Source organism: Protobothrops mucrosquamatus, unplaced genomic scaffold (genome assembly GCF_001527695.2).
Source record: "Protobothrops mucrosquamatus isolate PMUCROS unplaced genomic scaffold, P.Mucros_1.0 scaffold1207, whole genome shotgun sequence".
Lineage (NCBI taxonomy): Eukaryota > Metazoa > Chordata > Lepidosauria > Squamata > Viperidae > Protobothrops > Protobothrops mucrosquamatus.
The window spans coordinates 134,956-154,051 of NW_015387417.1; the positions used below are offsets into that span (position 1 = coordinate 134,956).

The window sequence follows — 19,096 nt, forward strand, 5'->3', positions numbered from 1 at the left end:
GTCTCACCCACTGATGGCAGGTTGAAATCCCCCAAGACCATAAGTCTGGGGGTCCCCACCGCCACCCCGGCTATCACGTCAGCCAGCTCAGGCAGGGCTGTTGATACATAGCAGGGAGCCAGGTATATAATCAACAAGCCCACTTGCACCCCTTTCCCCCACTTCACAAAGAGTGACTCCACGCCGTCTATCTGAGGCATCTATCTATCTATCCATCCCATCCCATCCCATCCCATCCCATCCCATCCATCCATCCATCCATCCATCCATCCATCCATCCATCCATCTATCCATCTATCTATCTATCTATCTCAGTTGTAAACAATGTCACAAACTTCTAAAATGTACAGTGGGGTCCTCTGTCCATGGCTGTTTTCTTGCAGACTTTTCATTACCCAACTAGGTTGAATCATCAGTGCCAGAATGGAGTGGGATTTGGTCTCTGTATATACACAGGTGACTTGCCCTGTCTGTGTTGGGAGGGAGTGTTCACAGTGGTTTCTTGATTATGCTGTTGTTTACAGTTTGATTATTTGAGTTGGTAGTTCTTTGATTGGGATATTGTTTCTTGTTTGATTAGTGTTCTAGCATTAATTGGTATTAATCTCTGTTTATTTGGGTATTGATTGCTGGCAAGGAGGGATTTTGATCTTTTGGCTTTAAAATTGTCTCTTTAGAATGGGGTGGAATATTATTTATCTCTATGTGCCTGTTGATGACTGATTTGGCTCAGTGCTTCCAAGAATTCTCTAGCATTTTTGGACTTAGCTTGGTCCAGGATTCTCACTGTTTTGAGTCTTGATGCATCTTCTGGTTTCTTCTATACGTTTGGCCAAATCCAAAAACAATGCTTTCTGACATTTTTGATGGAATAAATTTCTACTCCATTAACTAACCAGAGTCCATTATTATTCATTATTTATACAGCTGATGTTGAAGCTTTGTGATTCTTTTTCTTTAATAGTAGAAGAAGAAGATGATGACTTTATATTAAGCTGGAATGAATGACACAATTTTTTACTGTGTGCCACATCTTCATGACTGTCTGAGCATGTTTCCAATTTAGCCTCCACTCAGAGTTACATGTTTGAAAACAGAGCATCAGCCTCAACTGCTGTTCAATGTTTTGGGTTTTTTTTTTAACCATCATTTGCTTTATTAAATATTGATTTTCACTTGCATTATTAAACTTTAAGTCTTGAGTATAAATTCTGATCTTTTATTTTGATCTTGCTTCTCTCTCGCCATTCTTCTTGCCCTTCCTGATCTTCAAATATTTTTTTTTCTTCTTTTTCTTCAAGGACAATTTTTAATTGTAAGAAAGGAAGATTGTCTTATAAAGATTTCCATTCATTGGAGAATACATTATTGATAATGATGATAGAATGGTAAATCCTCTGAAGTACTTACATACTTGCCCCCCTTTTTTTAAACCAACATCCTAGATCTATATTTAATTTGATAACTACTACAGTGTAAATGAAACTTGAAATGCCCTTCACAGAGACAAACCTGGAATTAGGCCCAAATCTGAAAAGATACTACAGGTCAGGGGTAGGCAACCTTGGCTCTTTTATGACTCGTGGACTTCAACTCCCAGAATTCCTGAGCCAGCATGGCTCAGCTTGGAAACCTCTCCCTTTCCCCTCAGCATGGCTGGTTCAGGAATTCTGGGAGTTGAGCTTTCTGGGTTGTGTGCATTAATAAAATTCCACACACCGAGAAAATAATTATATGTGCCATGGCCCTTCTATTTTATGTGCACAAATACAAGATGTAGCTCATGAATAAAGATGTGTGCGTGTATAAGCACAGTCCAAAAATAATATAGATAAAAGTAGGGATTAAAAATGTAAGTGTAACTGCAGCCAGAGAGCATTTGTGTGTGTGCACACTCCTGAACGCTGCAGAGCAGACACCCAAGTACCTACAAGCAATTTGTTTGTGTGTGTGTTCTGTGCTGTTTGATCCACGAAAATCTGCACAGTAATAAAGAGGTAACTGCAGTGACAAAGCAAGCCGCAATGAGAGAAAGTGGAAGCTGTGCCAAATTGTTCATGCTCCAGTTCCAGAAAAATTAATTTTAGAAATATTTGTTGTTACATTGGAATTCAGGAGGAGTGGAATACATTGAAGGGGAAAGCCTTAGAATAATAAAGGAATTGAACAGAGAAATCTGCTTATCTCTGAATCTCTGAAATGCTTTTAATCAGAGATATGGGAGAACAAAAGAAGAGGAATGTATATCTTTCTCCGTGTTTGGAAACCTTTGTAAGTTCTGTAAAATCTTGACTCCCCCAGACATCCCTTCCCTTCCCTTCCCTTGACCTTCCCTTCCCACAACACTTTTCTTTAGTCCACAAGTCTTAAAGTTGCCAAGTTTGAAGACCGTTGCTTTAGAGCAAGGGTGTCCAACCTTGGGAACTTTAAGTGGCTGGGGAATTCTGGGAATTGAAGTCCACAGGTCTTTAAATTGCCAAGGTTGGACACCTCTGCTTTATAGTCTGCCTTGCATACCATCTATAAGGAGAAATTTCCTGACAGTGAGAACAATCACTCAGTGGAACGGCTTGCCTTCAGAAGTTGTGGGGCTCCAACAGAGGAGGTTTTTAAGAAGAGACTGGACAGCCACTTGTCTGGAATGATAGAGGGTCTCCTGCTTGAGCAGGGGGTTGGACTAGAAGTCCTCCAAGGTCCCTTCCAACTCTATTATTCTGTTATTAGTGCTACTGTTCTTTTAGTCTTTAATTCCCTCAAGGCCTTTTACACACAAAAAATGGTTAAAATATTTGCTTACATCAATGAAGCAACTGAAACGTGGTCAATTTTGGAGCATTAGACGAAACCTATTGAGTTGTACATCCCTCAAAACCATGGGGAATGTTCTCACCTGAGAAATATTTAAACACCCTTGCATGCACAAATATTCTCCCCACACAAAACTCACAATTCTGATTTGGTAAGAGTTTGGGAAGAAAAATAATCAAAGTGCAGTATTGGTGGATTTGCTTTGCACGTTAAGACAGAAGGAGACACCTGGGAAGTGGAAACATAGTAAGCCAGGTAGAAATGGGGGAGGGCAAAGAGTTATTATCAAATTTGAAGCTTGCCCTTTCTGATCTGAAGTTCACTGGTAATATCTCTGGCTTCTAATACATTTTGTTCTCGGGAGTGTGCATTGGCCCACTTCCTCCTCAGTCCTTAATTAGTTTCTGGATGATGACATCTCTGTAGAGTATCAACCAGTCTTGTCCCCCAACCTCAGGAGAGATAAAGGAATCTAATAAAGACATCCTGCATTTCTTAGGTGATGGGCTTGACAAGCTTTGTATTAACAAGAAGCCATGTTCAAACTTTCTCTTTCCCCTCTCTCAACTCCTTCCTTGCACAGTGACATTTCACAAAGGGATTAACAAAACCACTACCAGCTCCAAAGGCTTGTAGGATATGACAGAGGCAAAGTATCATCTCCTTGTGATGAAACAGCAGAACTTGGAGACCCGCATGCTGTGTTTTGCTGTCCTGTGGATTTTGGGCCGTTATTAATTTTATAGTATTTGAAGACTGTCCCTGGGCAGTGCACACCAAGAAAAGCAACATAATGAATTACTCTAAAACATACAATAATACGATCAATTATCCTATGCTTTAGTGGTCAGCTGAGATCACCCTATGAGCCAAGGGCCCTCCAGAACAGTAGAGTTAAAGGGCAGCATTATTGATTCTGGGCTGATCAGGTGATACTGTTGAGGTTTTGTTCACATGCTGGACAGTGGGTGAGGTCTGGATGGGGAAAAGCAGTGTAAACTCCACCCTGGCAAGACTCAGTGTCTTTGTGTTTCAAGTTCTTCTTGAACAAAGAACTTTCCATTTTCAATTCTGAAGCGGGTAGCACTCCCCCATACCATAAGCAGTGCACAATTTGGGAGGTCTTCCTGGACTCCAAGCTCTTTCACAAAGAACATGTAGCAGTGTGGGCCAGGGGTCCTGTGGCCAGATTCATCAGTTGCATCAGTTGCGCCTTTGTCATCTCACAGTTGGACTGTGGAAATGACTTTTAGGTGGAACTGCCCTTGAAGACTTCCAAGAAGATGCATCTGGTCCAGAATGCACCAGCATGGGCAGACCTTAGTATGCATATGTAACACTTTTGCTACACAAGCAGCACTTACATAATACAGGTAAGCTTCTGAGCATGATTCAAGGCACTGGTTGGGAGCCATGTAGTGTTCCAAAGCAAGTGTTCAGTGTCAAAGGTCTTTGTTTGTCCTCATTTCAATGGTCTTCAAATTTGATTGACCACATCAACATCCGATGTCATACCACTTGCTGTGTGGGGTTTTTAATTCAGTAACATGTGGTTATAGAAAATGCTGAGTTTTTTTTTCTTGAGTCTTATATATATATATCTCCTCAAAAAAGAAATGTCACATTTCCCTGGTGTAAGGAATATTAGACTCAGCCATCAGTATGGGGATTTTATTAGAGAGCTAAGCTGGTGACACTCTCTAATATAGTAGTATTTATAAATACACTTCTAATCCGTGATTAAAACACTTCCCTCCTCACACAGCAATGAATTACAGTGACTCTTTATCATAAAACATGCATTGAGATGCATGTAAATAATAATATGTCTTCCAGTATAGAAAGGAAACACAAGAAGAGAGGCTATTTGTTTTGAGAAATCGTGGAGACCCATCTCTGCAACATATGACACATCTCATTAGTCCTCATTTGAGGGAGAGCAATTTCTATTATTTATTAATTGCCTATTAAGCCTGCAACGTATGTCTCCTTTATTTCAATATTCTGAAGCCAGCTCTGCAGAATTTATTCAGTATAGCAGATATACAGCTCTCAGGCGTTGCAACTCTGTGCACAGATTGATGGGAGTGGCGATGAAGCTTGTTTGATAATCCTCTGCCCTTGGTCATATGGCAAAACATGCCAGAGCTGAAACAAGAGAAACTAACAGTGTGTTTTTTTTTTCAAATTAAACCATAGGACAGACTAACTCAGTTTGGTCTGAAATTGTGAGATTGTAGAGACCATACATTTCTCATGCTAGATATGGCATCTGTCTTCTCATCTTGCAGCACATCCCAAAACAATGAGAGCAATTGGAAATGCTTCTGATCATTTTTTTAAAAAAATGCAATTAACAGTACAGTTAGTAATATAAAAGAATATGATAGATGCAATCCTTGCCAATCAACAAATCACATCTCCTATGCTGCTGAGACTAGACTAGACTAGACTAGACTAGACTAGAATAGAATAGAATAGAATAGAATAGAATAGAATAGAATAGAATAGAATAGAATAGAATAGAATAATAGAATAGAATAGAGCTGGAAGGGACCTTGGAGGTTTTCTAGTCCAGCCCCCTGCTCAAGCAGGAGAACCTATACCATCCCAGACAGGTGAATATCCAGTTTCTTCTTGAAAATCTCCAGTGATGGAGCTCCCATGATTTCTGGGGGTAAGCTTTTCCACTGGTTGATTGTCCTCACTGTCAGGGTCACAAAATGTTGTGCAGTCTCAAATTTGATTCACAAGATCTCTGATATCACAACATGTTATAACACTGAGCTACGTATATTCATTAATATCGTTAGAATCGATCTTTCTATCACGTAAGTTCTGTATTTATTTATTTACTGATCATTGCCACATTATTCTACTTTTTAAATTTTAAATGTATTTGTGCTTCACACACAGCAGTCTAGATGATAAACATATCATGATGTATTTTGCTAATGAAATTCTCAGACCTCACTGACAATGGCTTTGCAAATATAGTGTCCCTTTGGAGGAGAAGGGCAGTGATTTAAGTGTTTTTCTGCTGTTAACTTTAGTTTCAATCACAGTGAGTTGTCCTGTAGTTCAGGGGACTCAAACTTGGCAATTTTAAGACTTGCAAACTTCAAATGTATGGCTGGCTGAGGAATTCTGAGAGTTGAGGTCCACAAGTATTAAAGTTGCCAGGTTTGCTATAACTTGCATTTCCATGGCATTGCTATAAGTTCAGGTTGTATTGATGTAGTTCAACAACCTGAGTATTAGTGTCTCTGAAAGTTCCCAAAGAGGAACAAAGAGTAATTATGGTAGTAAGTAAAGTAAATAAGTAAATAGATACAGACACTCTTAAAAAAGGAGATCTGTCTTTCATTGCTGTTTATTCAATCTCTGCTCCGAAAAACAAACCATTGTCTTTTCTTGGCCAACATCTTGTTTTATCTATTGATTGGAGACAATGGAACTCTTGACCTTCCTTTGGGAAACACCCACACACAATTTACCACACAGTCAATAGATGAAAAATCTTTTGTGAAGATGCCTTTTCCAATGAGGAGCCAAGGAGCTACTGAGCAAGGCTGAAGCATCAGATACAAAACATTCATACACTTCTCCGTTCCTCTTCAGGGACTTTGTATTTGTCCTCTTCCTTGGTCTGACAGAGGAGTCAACTAACAGTGAAATATGCACATGTTTTGTGCTGCTTTTGTATAGGGAACATCCCAGTAGAATTCTCCAGTGCCGGGCCAGTTTTGAAATGTATATTCTCACTTTAATAAACTATAGCTGCGTGATATTGTACTGTTCCTTTACAAAGGTTGTTTGTGACCATCAGCACAGTATTTAGACTAGGCTTGCCGAGTTGTTGAGTCACAGCACCTACTTCTCTGCCCATTAACACACAAAGTCTTTTGCTCTAAAATTTCTTGTCTCAAAAACTCCAGGGCAGAATTCATGAAGTTGAATCAGTCTTCCATCTTGTCTTGTCAACAAGAAGTACAGAGGCAACGATAACAGTGATTTTCTGTTTCTTGCGCAGAACCCACATACTTGCCACTTGGGAGAAATATCCTCAACTAACAATAGACTGGCCGATATTCTCATTGAATTGGTTGGAAAAGACGGATAGACAGCATGTGGTGAAAATGTTCTTTAGATAACACAGCTGAGCACCCAGTGCTTAGAAACAATTCAGTTTGATGATATTGCCTGGGACAATCTGTTGTTATAGAGGCTATCAGCTGTAATGAAACCAGTTTTCAGGAGACAGGCCTGGTTATCAGAAAGCCAAATATATATATAAAGACCTAAAGGGAATAGAATCAGCGAGACCCACAGCAGATTTTTATATAGCTTAAGACAAGGTGTCCCACCTGGCAACTTTAAAACTTGTGGACTTCAACTCCCAGAATTCTGGGAGTTGAAGTCCACAGATTTTAAAGTTGCCAAGGTTGGACACTCCAGTTTAGGATATAAAGTTTATTCAAATTGGCCAGAATAAGCTGCCCTAGCATGATTCCTTTGTAATGCCTGGATGGTTCTTTTTTTCCCCCTTTTTCTCTCCCAAGTCTTCAGACAAGAGTTTTCACCCATCTTATGCTCTTCGATCCCTTGAAATGCTTTGACATTTGGAACAATCTATCACAGATCTGGAGCCCAAAATTTTAGAGTTTCTCTGTAAGGATGAATAGTGCCAGGGACCGTTATCTGCTGAGCTCATCTAAGGGTCAATAATCAACTTTGAACAAAACAAGGATATGTTGCTATCCTTTTCATAGAGAAGTAAATGAGATCTAAAGGGGAAAAAAAATCACATTCCACTCTGGGGAAATCTCTGCTTTTGTCACTGGAGGAGCCTGCTACACGCTGCCATGTTTAATCATCTCTGTGCAAGAGACAGGTGGAGAAAACCCAAATTGTAGGGCAGGCAGGAATTCCCCAAAGGGACAGCTGGATAGATGGACGGATAGCTTCTACCCGTCTCCAATTTTCTCACTGAAAAGTTTCCCTTTCTATTTTCCTGCTTTGGTTCAGAGTTCACACTTCTGCCGCCTGCTCTTCAGAAATGGCGGCATCTTCATAAAACATTTTTGATGTTGCTGGGGCAAGATCACAGCTCAATTTTAAATGCTACCTGGTTTATATTTATTAGCACTTATTATCATGCCTCTGTTCCCCTTGCATTGTCGATATCTCCTATTAATACCTGTTACATTGCAGGGAAGGCATTTTAAATAATTCATTTGATTAATTATTCAAGCATTTTAATTAGCATATAATAACTGTCATGTTAAATCCTCGGCTCCCATGTTTAAATTAAAAGGGTAACTTGTGGCAGGTTGCGCTTCTGTCATTCCTGTTCCTTCACCACGTTGGCCCAGTGTCATTGCTCCTTCTTCACTCCTGACACTGATTGATGCAAACCTTTTCAAGTTCCACATCTCTGCATGGTTTGAATGGAACCCAGTGATGGCCAGTTCATAATAATTAATTATCACAGCTGACATTTCTTCAGCACCTTTTCAAGCAAAGATCAGGGGAGGGGGGCGAAAGGAAAGCATAAATATTTTTGGCATTAAAGCTGGAACCTTAATTCCGTCCTTTTTGTGCATCAAAAGAGTGCCACACTTTGGACTCTTCTCCCATGCTTTCTGCAAGTCTTTCTTCAGTTGAATTTTTAAGGTGGCCTTTTTTTTTTTTTAAGAAACCTGTCATGGCCCCATTGGATCCCGTTCCAGAGGAGGAGGAAGAGTTGGAACTGGGAATATCTGAAGGGGATGGCACCTCTATCCTGGAATGTCTGGAGAATCCAGGGGTTGAGGATGATGCTGTCCCAGGCCTCTCCAGCATGGGGGAGGTAGTTGACTGGACGGGGAGCTATCTGCCCTCACAAACCTGGGAGAATTGACTGCGGACAGGCTGTGGTGATGAGAGGCAGCAGATCCACTCTGATAGGGAACAGCTGCCTTCCCCACTCACAGAGGGGAGAACAGAGAGTGGAGTGGAGGCAAGCTCAAAGGAGGTCTGCGAGGCTTCTGGTGAGGAGGCCACCTCACCCCTCCTCATGAGGAATACTTGGCTTCTGTTGATTTAAGCAGAGGTTGGGGAAGGATGTCTTTGTTGGGAACAATTGCTTTGCTTTAGGCATGGACTTCCCTGACTTTGGAAAAACTCTGCTTTGAACTGTGTTTCTGCCTTGTGACTCTGGACCTCACATTGTAGACCTTGAATTTTGTTTATGACTTGCAGACCTTGCCTTGTGGGCTTGCACCTTGTTTTTGGACTCTGCCTTTGTGAGTTGGCTTTGGTGATTATTGGCTTCTTTTCTTTATGGGATTGTGTTGCATTAACTGGGAGGAGGCTACCTTCAGGGAGGTTTGGGGTGGAACTTTATTGGCCATTGTAGGGCCCTTTGTCATGGAATTAGGAGAGCAGTAAAGGACTATAAATAAAAGACTATTGAAGCCTGCCTCTGGCTAGACCACCTGGGTCATAACAATATCACATAAATGTATAGCAAATTGACAATGCACAGTCTGAAGATCATGGTTGTGTTTCTTTTGGGAGAGGACAGCAATCTCATCTCCACACCCTCTGAAGGGTGATGTGATTCTTCTCCTGCTAAAGGATCATGTGGGCTGCTGTTCTTTTAAAGTAAATATCCCATTAAACACAGGACACCTGTAATTATAAGGCAATAAAACAGTTCTTCCCCAACTTCTATTTTCCTTCAGATGCAAATTGTATCAATTAAGGTTGTAACTCTGAATTGGTTCAATCAGGAAACATAGTTGATTAATGTGGGGACTATAATCTATATTGATGAGAGTTCACGACACACTGATTTAGTTTTTAAACTACTCTGAGCTACATAAGAGAGTACAGTAAAAATATTATATTGAAGGTAATCATCCCGCACAAGAGTGAAAGACAACATTAGATCATTGTTAAACTTGGAGGTCTCTTGTATTATTTTGTCCTATCCTGCCAGCAACAGGGAGTCCACAGGGCAAAATTAATTCTGCTGGATAAGGCATGAAGCAAGCAGCATTTGTTTGTCTGTCTGGCAGGATCAAAATAGTTATCACACCAAGATCATTTTGGTTTCATTTACCCCAGGCATGTCAAACTGCCGGCCCACGGACTGGATGCGTCACGGCGAAACCGCGCCTACCCTATTGCCATGATGTCACAAGTGTGACATGCCCGATTTACCCAAATAGCATCACACACACACACACACACACACAAACATCCAAGACAGAGAAGACAACAGATATGGGGAGCTCAATATTTTTAGAAGCGCAACAAATCTTTGGACAATTCTTACACTTGTAAAATTAGCCCAAATCAGATAAAGATATTTTAAGGGCAGATTTCTTTTCAAACACTTAGTACAATTGGCTGAAACAGAATCTGCCACATCACAGTTCATGGCCTTCAAAGATTAGTTGCTGCACTCGTGTCAGAAGTACTGAGGCACTTTCAGGTTGAAAGGATTAGCCAATGACATCACCATTGCTCTTGGGATGTCCAGTCGTTGGTTCCTTTCATGTCCCTGGCAGGAGCTGGAGGGAAGGACGAGAGCTCAACCCCACCCCATGGCAGCTATTGGGTCTCAAACGCAGACTTGATAAAGTCTAACCCAGCATCCTAACCACTCAAACCACTGTGCTCCTTTAAAAGGTTGGTTACCAAGTTGCACTAATTTGGAAGAATGCTGTGCATTCTTTGGTTATAATATGGAAACCACATATTAAAATTATTAGTATATTATTATTGTGTGGGCCTTTGGAACAAATTGGATGTTGATAAAGTTGCCTTGGGGTTGATCTCAGCATCTCCACATTGCTTTCTCGCCATTGCTTTCTTCTATTATGTCTTTTTCAACCTCCCAGCTTAGCCTGCAGCCCTAGGATTTCCTGATGATCTCATGTGAAAGGATTAACCAAATCCAATCCTACTTAGCTCTTTGTGATCAGCTCTTGTTTCTAGCTGCTAACACATGACTCATTCTAAGTGTAGACTGATCTATATATTTATTCCTTTAGATCCCAGAAGGGATCTGGATATAAAAAAAGCATCTTATTGTCCTATTTCTGTCTGAGAGCAGCATTAAAGAATTTAACTGAAGTGGAAATGTAGCATTGATCAAACTGGAACAGGTCAGAGTCAAGTACACCAGTATTTCTGTTCAGGGAACCAAAGGACTTTATACACAGCTAACTTAAATACAAAGAAAGGTCACAGGGTGCAAATCTGGTAGACATGTAGTAGAAATAATAGCAATAGCACTTAGATTTATATACTACTCCGTAGTGCTTTACAGAGTGGTTTACAGAGTCAGCATCTTGCCCCAACAATCTGGGTCCTCATTTACTGATCTCAGAAGGATGAAAGGCTGAGTCAATCTTGAGCAGGTCAGGATCGAACTCCTGGCTGTGAGCAATTAGCCTGCAGTACTGCATTCTAACCACTGTGCCACCACCCAGAAACAAGGAATTAAACATAACCTAGCCAAGGACTGTACTTTCTGGCAACTTTGGAAGCTGTATAGCAGAGGCAGAATATTTTCCTAGGAGTCTAGATGTTAGTTTCTTGAATCTATAGAGAACTTTCTTATCCTGCAAGACCTTTGGTTAAGATGCTACCTCCAGCTGGCTTCAGGGACTTTCATTATTCAGGACCTAGAAGAGGAATACAGAAATAATCCAGTAATCCCTTTATATCCTCAGAATTTATTTTTCCTATGGTACTGGATCTATCTTTGTTTCTGTTCTCTAGCTGTGAGCCTACTAGGTCAGGTTGCCCTGTTCCTATAGTTGCCCCAAACTATGTCCACAACACCTCTGAGACCTTCAAAACAAGTTTATTCTTGCATTGGTTTTTATGGCCCATAATTCCTCAGATGCATGAAGCAAAGCTTGCATGCTAATAAATCAATTAGCCTTCAAGATGCTGCAAGTGTCTTTATAGTCTTTCTTCAAAAGCTCGTATTTGTTCCATGTGGACAATTTTGGATCTTCTACATCATCTTCCATAAAGTCCTCATACTGGGATATATAGTTCATATCCTATTCTGTTAGAGTCCTACTTTGGCTACCTTGCAATGAAGTCAAACCAATATTCATGTCTAAATATTTTTGACCCGTCTCCTACTTAAGCCCATTCTACTAGCTTGGTCCTTTGTTGTTCTCTAGTGTACAGGTAGAATATTAGCTCTTGAGTCAGAAGCCAAGAAAATGAACTCCTGATAGCCTTTCCAGACATAGGGTAATTCATTACTTAGCTTGATTTCCACTTAAAATGTACTTTAACTACACTTCCAGCTACAAACCTTAAATCACCTCTCATGTTCACAGAAAAGTCCATCATTTTTTATTTTATTGCCTAGTGTTGGCATGACATAATCCTTTCCTGAGCGTCTCCGAGTGTTTTACAGATCAATAAATTACTTACTTTGTGTCAAAGGCAATGAATGCAAAGCCTCCGTGTCCATTCTACATTTATCCAGCTTCCTTGAACAAGATTGAAAAGGTGGCTGGCACATGGATGGGACATAGGGAAGGAATTGAGGAAAGCAGATTCCAAGGCATTAAAGTATGGAGGATCCTTCTTTTTGAGGCTAATGTGCCAAATCTATGGATTTTTTCTGAGTGGTCATAAGCTTCATTTGAATTACCTAACTCAAAAAATATTGAGAAAAATACAACACAGAAGTTGGTCTCTGTACTTCAAAATTTTATTCATATCCAGGAGCAAATAACTCCTGGTGGCTAATACTAATTTTGTGTAGCAAATGTAGTAGAATTTGAAAATGATTTGGCCTCAGTTCATTTTCTACTTCTTGGTTCTTTTGTTATGTTTTTTTATTAGCCTTTTGATGTTTTCATCAATCAATCAGTGTTGCCTTTTATGGTTCAGCTGGTGTTTTGGTACTGGACTGTTATTATCTCATATTGTGTTTCTTGATCCCCCAGCATAGAATATATGTAGATAGTGATATGGACTTGTAGATATTTAATAATTAAAAATACAGAGACAAATATATGAGCATCTCTCAACCAATGGTTCTTATGTCAGGTAAATAAATACCATGATGTACACAAGACGTGGCTATGTGAACTCAAATTTGCTGTGGTTTTAGTCTAAGAGGGAAGAGGTGTGTAAGTGCCAAAACTTCATGGACAAAAAAACTCAGCCTTTGAAAATGTTAAATGCATGATGGGACTGATCAAATAGTATGCCAAGGACATATTAATATATGGAGAACAGTAGGAAGAGATGGGAATTTTTTTTTAATCCTTGGCACATATTCTCTTAAGGAGAGTGTTATCTACATTGCTAGGTGTATTCTCCCAAACCATGTGATCTGAGAGAATATAATTGGTATACAATCCATTTGGAACGAGTTGATCCAATTACCCAATAAAAGATATTTAAAATTTATAAGCAGGGGGGCTTGCTTGCCATCCATCCTTCTGAGTTATTTTTGACTGGCAGAAAGCTTCTCCCTTTTCTTATGCTTCTACAAAAATAGTTATGGATAAAGCTACGAACGGAAATGTTATTATATCTTGGATGAAAGTTGGTGACACTTGCAATGCTTGACTGATTTGCTTTGAGGGCCACATCAATTTCTGTTGGCTATCCTTCTACAGGAAACAAATCTCTACTGTGGTTCAATAGAACAACTGTGAATGGTCCATTATATTGAGTTTGTTTNGGCGGAAGGAGGGGAGATCCGGAATCACCCGGATCTCTGGGGGTAGTTCGTTCCAAAGGGTGGGGGCTCCAACAGAGAAGGCCCTCCCCCTGGGGGTCGCCAGCCGACACTGTCTGGCTGACGGCACCCTGAGGAGACCCTCTCTGTGGGAGCGTATCGGCCGATGAGAGGTAATCTGTGGCAGAAGGCGGTCTCGGAGTTGAATCACTGGTCTATTTAGTCCAGCGTGATGATCATTGACCAACGGGGGTTCTCTATAATTTCCATTAAGAAATTCTCCTGCAAAAATTGAGGAAGCTACGGTTTTGAATGCAGTAGTAGCAAATATCTGTAGTTCGGGTGTAGAATGAGGATGGAAGTTCATTCTCCAAGCTTGTGGGTTGGCCCCATCATAAGACCCATCACAAGACTCTCGCTTGACATAACCCACACCTGACTCATTACAAGACTCTTACCTGATGTGATCTCCCCTTCACAAGACCTACTGACCACACTAAGCCCTTATAAGCAAAAGCACACTGACATCCCCTAAATTCCAGCTGAAGATGTTACCTTGTCTGGTAATGAAATGTTCAGAAATCAACCAACAAGTTTCAGAGAATGAACCTCCACCCTCATGTTCTGTATCTCTCTAGTGAATTGTGGTGTCTCCCAAAGAATGTTCAGAAATTAATAGCTTTCCTAATTCTTTAGCTGACTTTCTTCCTTTTCTTGTCCCTGCAGTACCTCCCAAGATTATTGAGATCTCTTCAGACATCTCCATCAATGAAGGTGGCAACATAAGTCTCACCTGCATAGCTACAGGAAGGCCAGACCCGACAATCACCTGGAGGCACATTTCACCTAAAGGTAAGGTAAACTTTAAATGGTCCCTCCCTTTCAAAATCCTGGTCTTGGAATGTTGCTGCCTTACATAGTAGGACGCCTTGATGTCAGACATGTCCATTCTTGACAACTATCTTATTTGCTTTATTTATTTTAGCATATTTCCTGATCTGAAGAGTCATTGTGCCTATGGATATTAATTCCCTAGTGCAGAGGTAGGCAGTGGTTATGGGTTCTACTTTATTTTTCTTCTGGGTTTTTCCCCTTAAGACCCCAGTATATACCGAGCAAAATATATATGCCAAATAATAGCTGAGCTAAAAGATACAATAAGACAATTAACATCAGCAAATTGAACATCTGTGGCTGTCTCGGTGTATTTGTTCCCTTCTGCTACACACAACTGATATATAATGAGAGAACAAAGTACTTTGGTACACCCAGAACTGAATAATGTGGAGAAACCTCTTCACAACAAATGTTCATATTCCACAAGAGTGTCCCTGTGTCCAAAAAAAGAAATAGGAAAAATAGCAACCAGGCAAGCAAGCTTTCTGATCATTTGATTTCACTGATCAATTTATTTTCTATTTGGAAAATAGCACACATTATATTTATTTTCTATTCTATGGATTCCACTGAACGTGTAAAAATGTAATGTGATTGAAACTCAGTTTTCTCCATGACGTGATTACTTTCCACTTATAAGGTTTGTTGTTGGATGATTGTGTTTGTGTGTGTGTATGTGTGTGTGTTAAAAGATGCATTTACCCAACCTTATAGTCTAAAAATAGGATAGTCCAGGAAGGAATCTACTGTTTTTGTTGTGTCTCTGAGCTCAGAAAGATAAAAAGCCCAGCCAGTTATAAATGTTATGAATCATAATGACAGATTTCAGTCAGATTATCACTACTTTTTGCCTAAATCACAGTTGTTGGGTAAGTGGGATAAAATAGAGAAAGATTTTGGAAGAAGCAGAAAAAGGCTGTCTATGGAGATCCTCAGTCATCCAAGTGATGATTGTCCCAAAGCTACATTTTTCTGGAGGCAACTGGACTTTCTTGTGTTTCTTTTGAAGATGTTTTGCTTCTCATCCAAGAAGCTTTGATGCAAAGGATCATCTTGTCTGCAAGCAATACATATCCTTTCACTCCCCACCATCTTGTCAGAGCTGAAGAAGCATCTTGGATGAGAAGCAAAACGTCTTCAAAAGAAACACAACGAAGTCCAGTTGCCTCCTGAAAAAAAAAAAAAACACCTTTGGGGCAGAAAAAGGCTGGAATTTTTTGAGCCACATCTTCACCTTGTACTTATTTTCTCATTCTGACAACCCATCTAACTTCACCCGATGCTCTACCTCAGAGGTCCCCAACCTTTTGGGCACCAGGGACCAGTTCCGTGGAGAGAAGTTTTTCCACGGACCGGAGGGTGTGTGGTTTTGTGTGCTGCCTGTATCCCATGGATGGGGATTTGCTTGTTTGTGCAGACCGGTTGCTGACATGCCACGGCCCTGTACTGGTCCACGGACTGGGGGTTGGGGACCCCTGCTCTACCTAATGGGTGGCACAGGGTTCCTTTGTCATCCATGGGCTTTCGCTTCAGCTGATGGGTTTCACTTTTGGGTGTGGCCACTGGTATATTTTTCATTCTGCGGAGATGTTTGAGTCCCTGTTATCCACCCAGATTTTTTTTTCCTCCAAGAACTTTACTTGAGTTGAAATCAGAGGTCTCCATTATGTGTCGGTTTTAGCTGCTATGGAAACTCCGAAGCAACCAAGGGGATAGGAGCAGGCTAATCAGATTTTACCTGCAGAGTTAGGTAATTTGCTTGAGTAGCCTTGGCCCGATTTCATGTTGCGCTGAGGTATTTGGAATGGGCGACACAGTCACCCTCAAAATAATGATTTATCTGAGGATCCTTTTTCCATTCTGCCCAGAAGATCTCAAACTGGTGCCTGCTAGGATTTGAGTAGGCCTTCTAAAAGTTTTTACACAACAAACAATGACTCTTAGAAGATGCCTCAAGAAGGGTGTGTTCTGTTCTCCCAAATTTCAATTCTCCCACATTTCTACTACCCCATTTTCTAGTTCTTCTCTGCAAAACTGTTACTTCAGTTTTGCTGCCGTGCAATTCCAGTAGTTCCATATTGTTTCCTTCAAGGGATGTCCTTTGTATTATAGTCCTTTTTCTATGGTCTTTAAAACAAAACATTGGATACCTGAATCACTGTTGCAAATAGACAGATGGGTGATGACATCTGACTAGTGTTGTGACACTCTGGGAGATTTCTTAAAGCTTCTTTGCAGGACTTTTATTTAAAGATTTTCCACTGATAAAATGTAACCATTAGAAGAATTGCACCATTATCTCATAACTATCCCCCCCCCCCCCAAAAAAAAGGGAAGGTCTTAAATATCTGAAAAAGATCAGATTTAAAAAAAAACACTTTTGACAAACTGAATGCTATAACTAAAGAATTAAACTAAATAATATAACTAATGAATTCACCAAAATTAGGATTATTACCTGTATTTTAGATGGAGAGAGTGTGGTGTCAATGTGTAAGAAGCTAAATTGTGAATCTCTAAGCAATAGAAATATTAAATATTTTTCAATTGAAAAATGGTATGGTAACATTTAGTTCAGTAATTTTACTAAAAAATGATAAAAGGAAGAAACAGGATAGTGAATTATCTTTCTTTTGCATCCGGAGGGATTGGAAGTTGTTTTGTAAAGAATAATTTAAATCATCAGTGCGTATCACTAGGTATCACTGAAATCCTAATGTGACCTGTAATAAAACCTGAAGATTTTATGCTAAATGAAATGTTTAACAAACAAACAAAAATCACCATTAAACCTCAGATTGTTAGAGAGTTTTGTGGTCTGAAATTGTATGTGGCATGCTGCACAGCTTGGCCTATTGTTATCTTTTTGTTTTATATGTCTCCATGGTTTGCAACATTTAGCATTTTTTGGTTCAAAATTGTAAAGAAAATACATATACACATAGCACATAAATGTATAGCTAAGTGAAAATTCATGACAAGAATACCTAACAGAAAAGATATTGGTTTGAATGTATGTTTTCATGTGGCTTTTTAAAAAAAAAACAGCAGCAAATGGAATTAATGTATGACTGAATACACATGAAACTGAGACAAACTAGAAATAGCATAAGCTGTCCATCCCTAAGAGAATATATATTTTAATCTGCATGCTTTCTAAATTTTATATTACCTGGTGCATCCAATCTTTCCATAATACCATTAAACCTGTTACGTGATTGAGCTATTTGTCAAAAGGGTGAAGGTATAGCTTGTGCATCGGAATTGGAGAACCAAATGTTTGCAGCATCTGGATTCCACCATGAATTCTTCTACTTAGTGCCCGTGTGATAAATTTCTAGTAAATGAAGTTTTCAATGCAGTGGTGTAGCAGGCTATAAGCAAAATTCCAGAATGCTTCAGGACTGCAACAGCTAGTGTGTTTTTATAAATGTTTTCATTTAAGGCTGGTTTCCATTCTAAATCCCTTTAGCTGTCCCCTAAATTAGAATAATATAACTGTTTGAAAGAGCAGTACAGTTTTTGTTAAGAAGGATATTAATGCACTTAAGAAGACCACCAGGGATCCTTTTGTTGAATAATTTAGAAATAGAATACGTTAATAATTTAGAATAGAATAAGTCTTGAATGGAGGCCAAATGGAGACGAGTTGTGTGAAAACTTGGCCTTCTTCTGTTTTACAGAAAATAGGCCTTTGAAGCTATGAAAATCAGTTTAACAAAATGCAGACTTAGAAGGTAGTTTAATTTGGCTAGTGTCAGAAGTAGTGAATGCTCCAATACTGGAAGGTTTTTAAGAAGAGATTGGACAACTATTTGTCTGAAATGGGCTTCCTGTCTGAGCCGGGGGTTGGACTAGAAGACCTCCAAGGTCCCTTCCAACTCTGTTATTCTGTTATTCTATTATTCATCCAGAGGACTCTTCTGGTTCTGGCTAAAAAAATAATAATAGTATTTTACGTAAAATTGGATGGCCACCACCTTAACCTTTTTTTAAAAAAAGCTATGCTTTGGGGTTACCCCGGATCTCATCCCATATTGTGTATTACTAAAAGAGAAAAAGACATGGGGGCAGACACTGGGGTAGACAAATAGATAGAGATGAACAAATTAAATTGTCTCTTTTCTCTTCAATCTCCCATCCCCTGAAGTTGATATCTCTAATCCCTTGGAATGCATAAGTGATTATTTGTCGGTTTTTAATAAGCTTTATTCAATAATTAACATAGTGGCATATTGCAACCAGTTTTCTAGGTTAATGACCTATTATGCAAAGTAAATAATTTTTTATTTGGCTTTGATCACTTTTATGTGTTGGACTGCAGTTTTAGAACTCTGGGCAGAAACGAAACTGACAAAAAGTGACATTAAATAGTCACAGAGAGACAGTTTGATATAGTGGTGGAGGCATCATCAGAAACTGGAGACTGTGAGTTCCAGTCCCACCTTAAGAATGAAAGCTGGCTGATGATTTGCACAGGTATAGTATAGGGCAGGGGTGTCCAAACTTTTTTCAAAGAGGGCCAGATTGGATGAAGTGAACGTGCTGGAGGGCCGAACATTTTTACGAACATTCTTTGAACCATTACAATTAAATGCAAATGAATTATTTTATGCCTCTCTCTCTCTCTCTCTCTCTCTCTCTCTCTCTCTCTCTCTCTCTCTCTCTCTCTCT

At 39.7% G+C, this 19,096-nt stretch overlaps 1 protein-coding gene across 1 annotated transcript in view; it reads left to right on the top strand.

The window, feature by feature from the left end:
* LOC107291867 (protein CEPU-1-like) overlaps window positions 1-19,096 on the top strand; it is a 131,037-nt gene that overhangs the window by 26,016 nt on the left and 85,925 nt on the right. Inside the window, exon 5 of the mRNA XM_029285029.1 lies at window positions 14,252-14,377. Coding sequence (XP_029140862.1) covers window positions 14,252-14,377 — 126 coding nt within the window. The remainder of the gene's footprint in view (window positions 1-14,251; window positions 14,378-19,096) is intronic.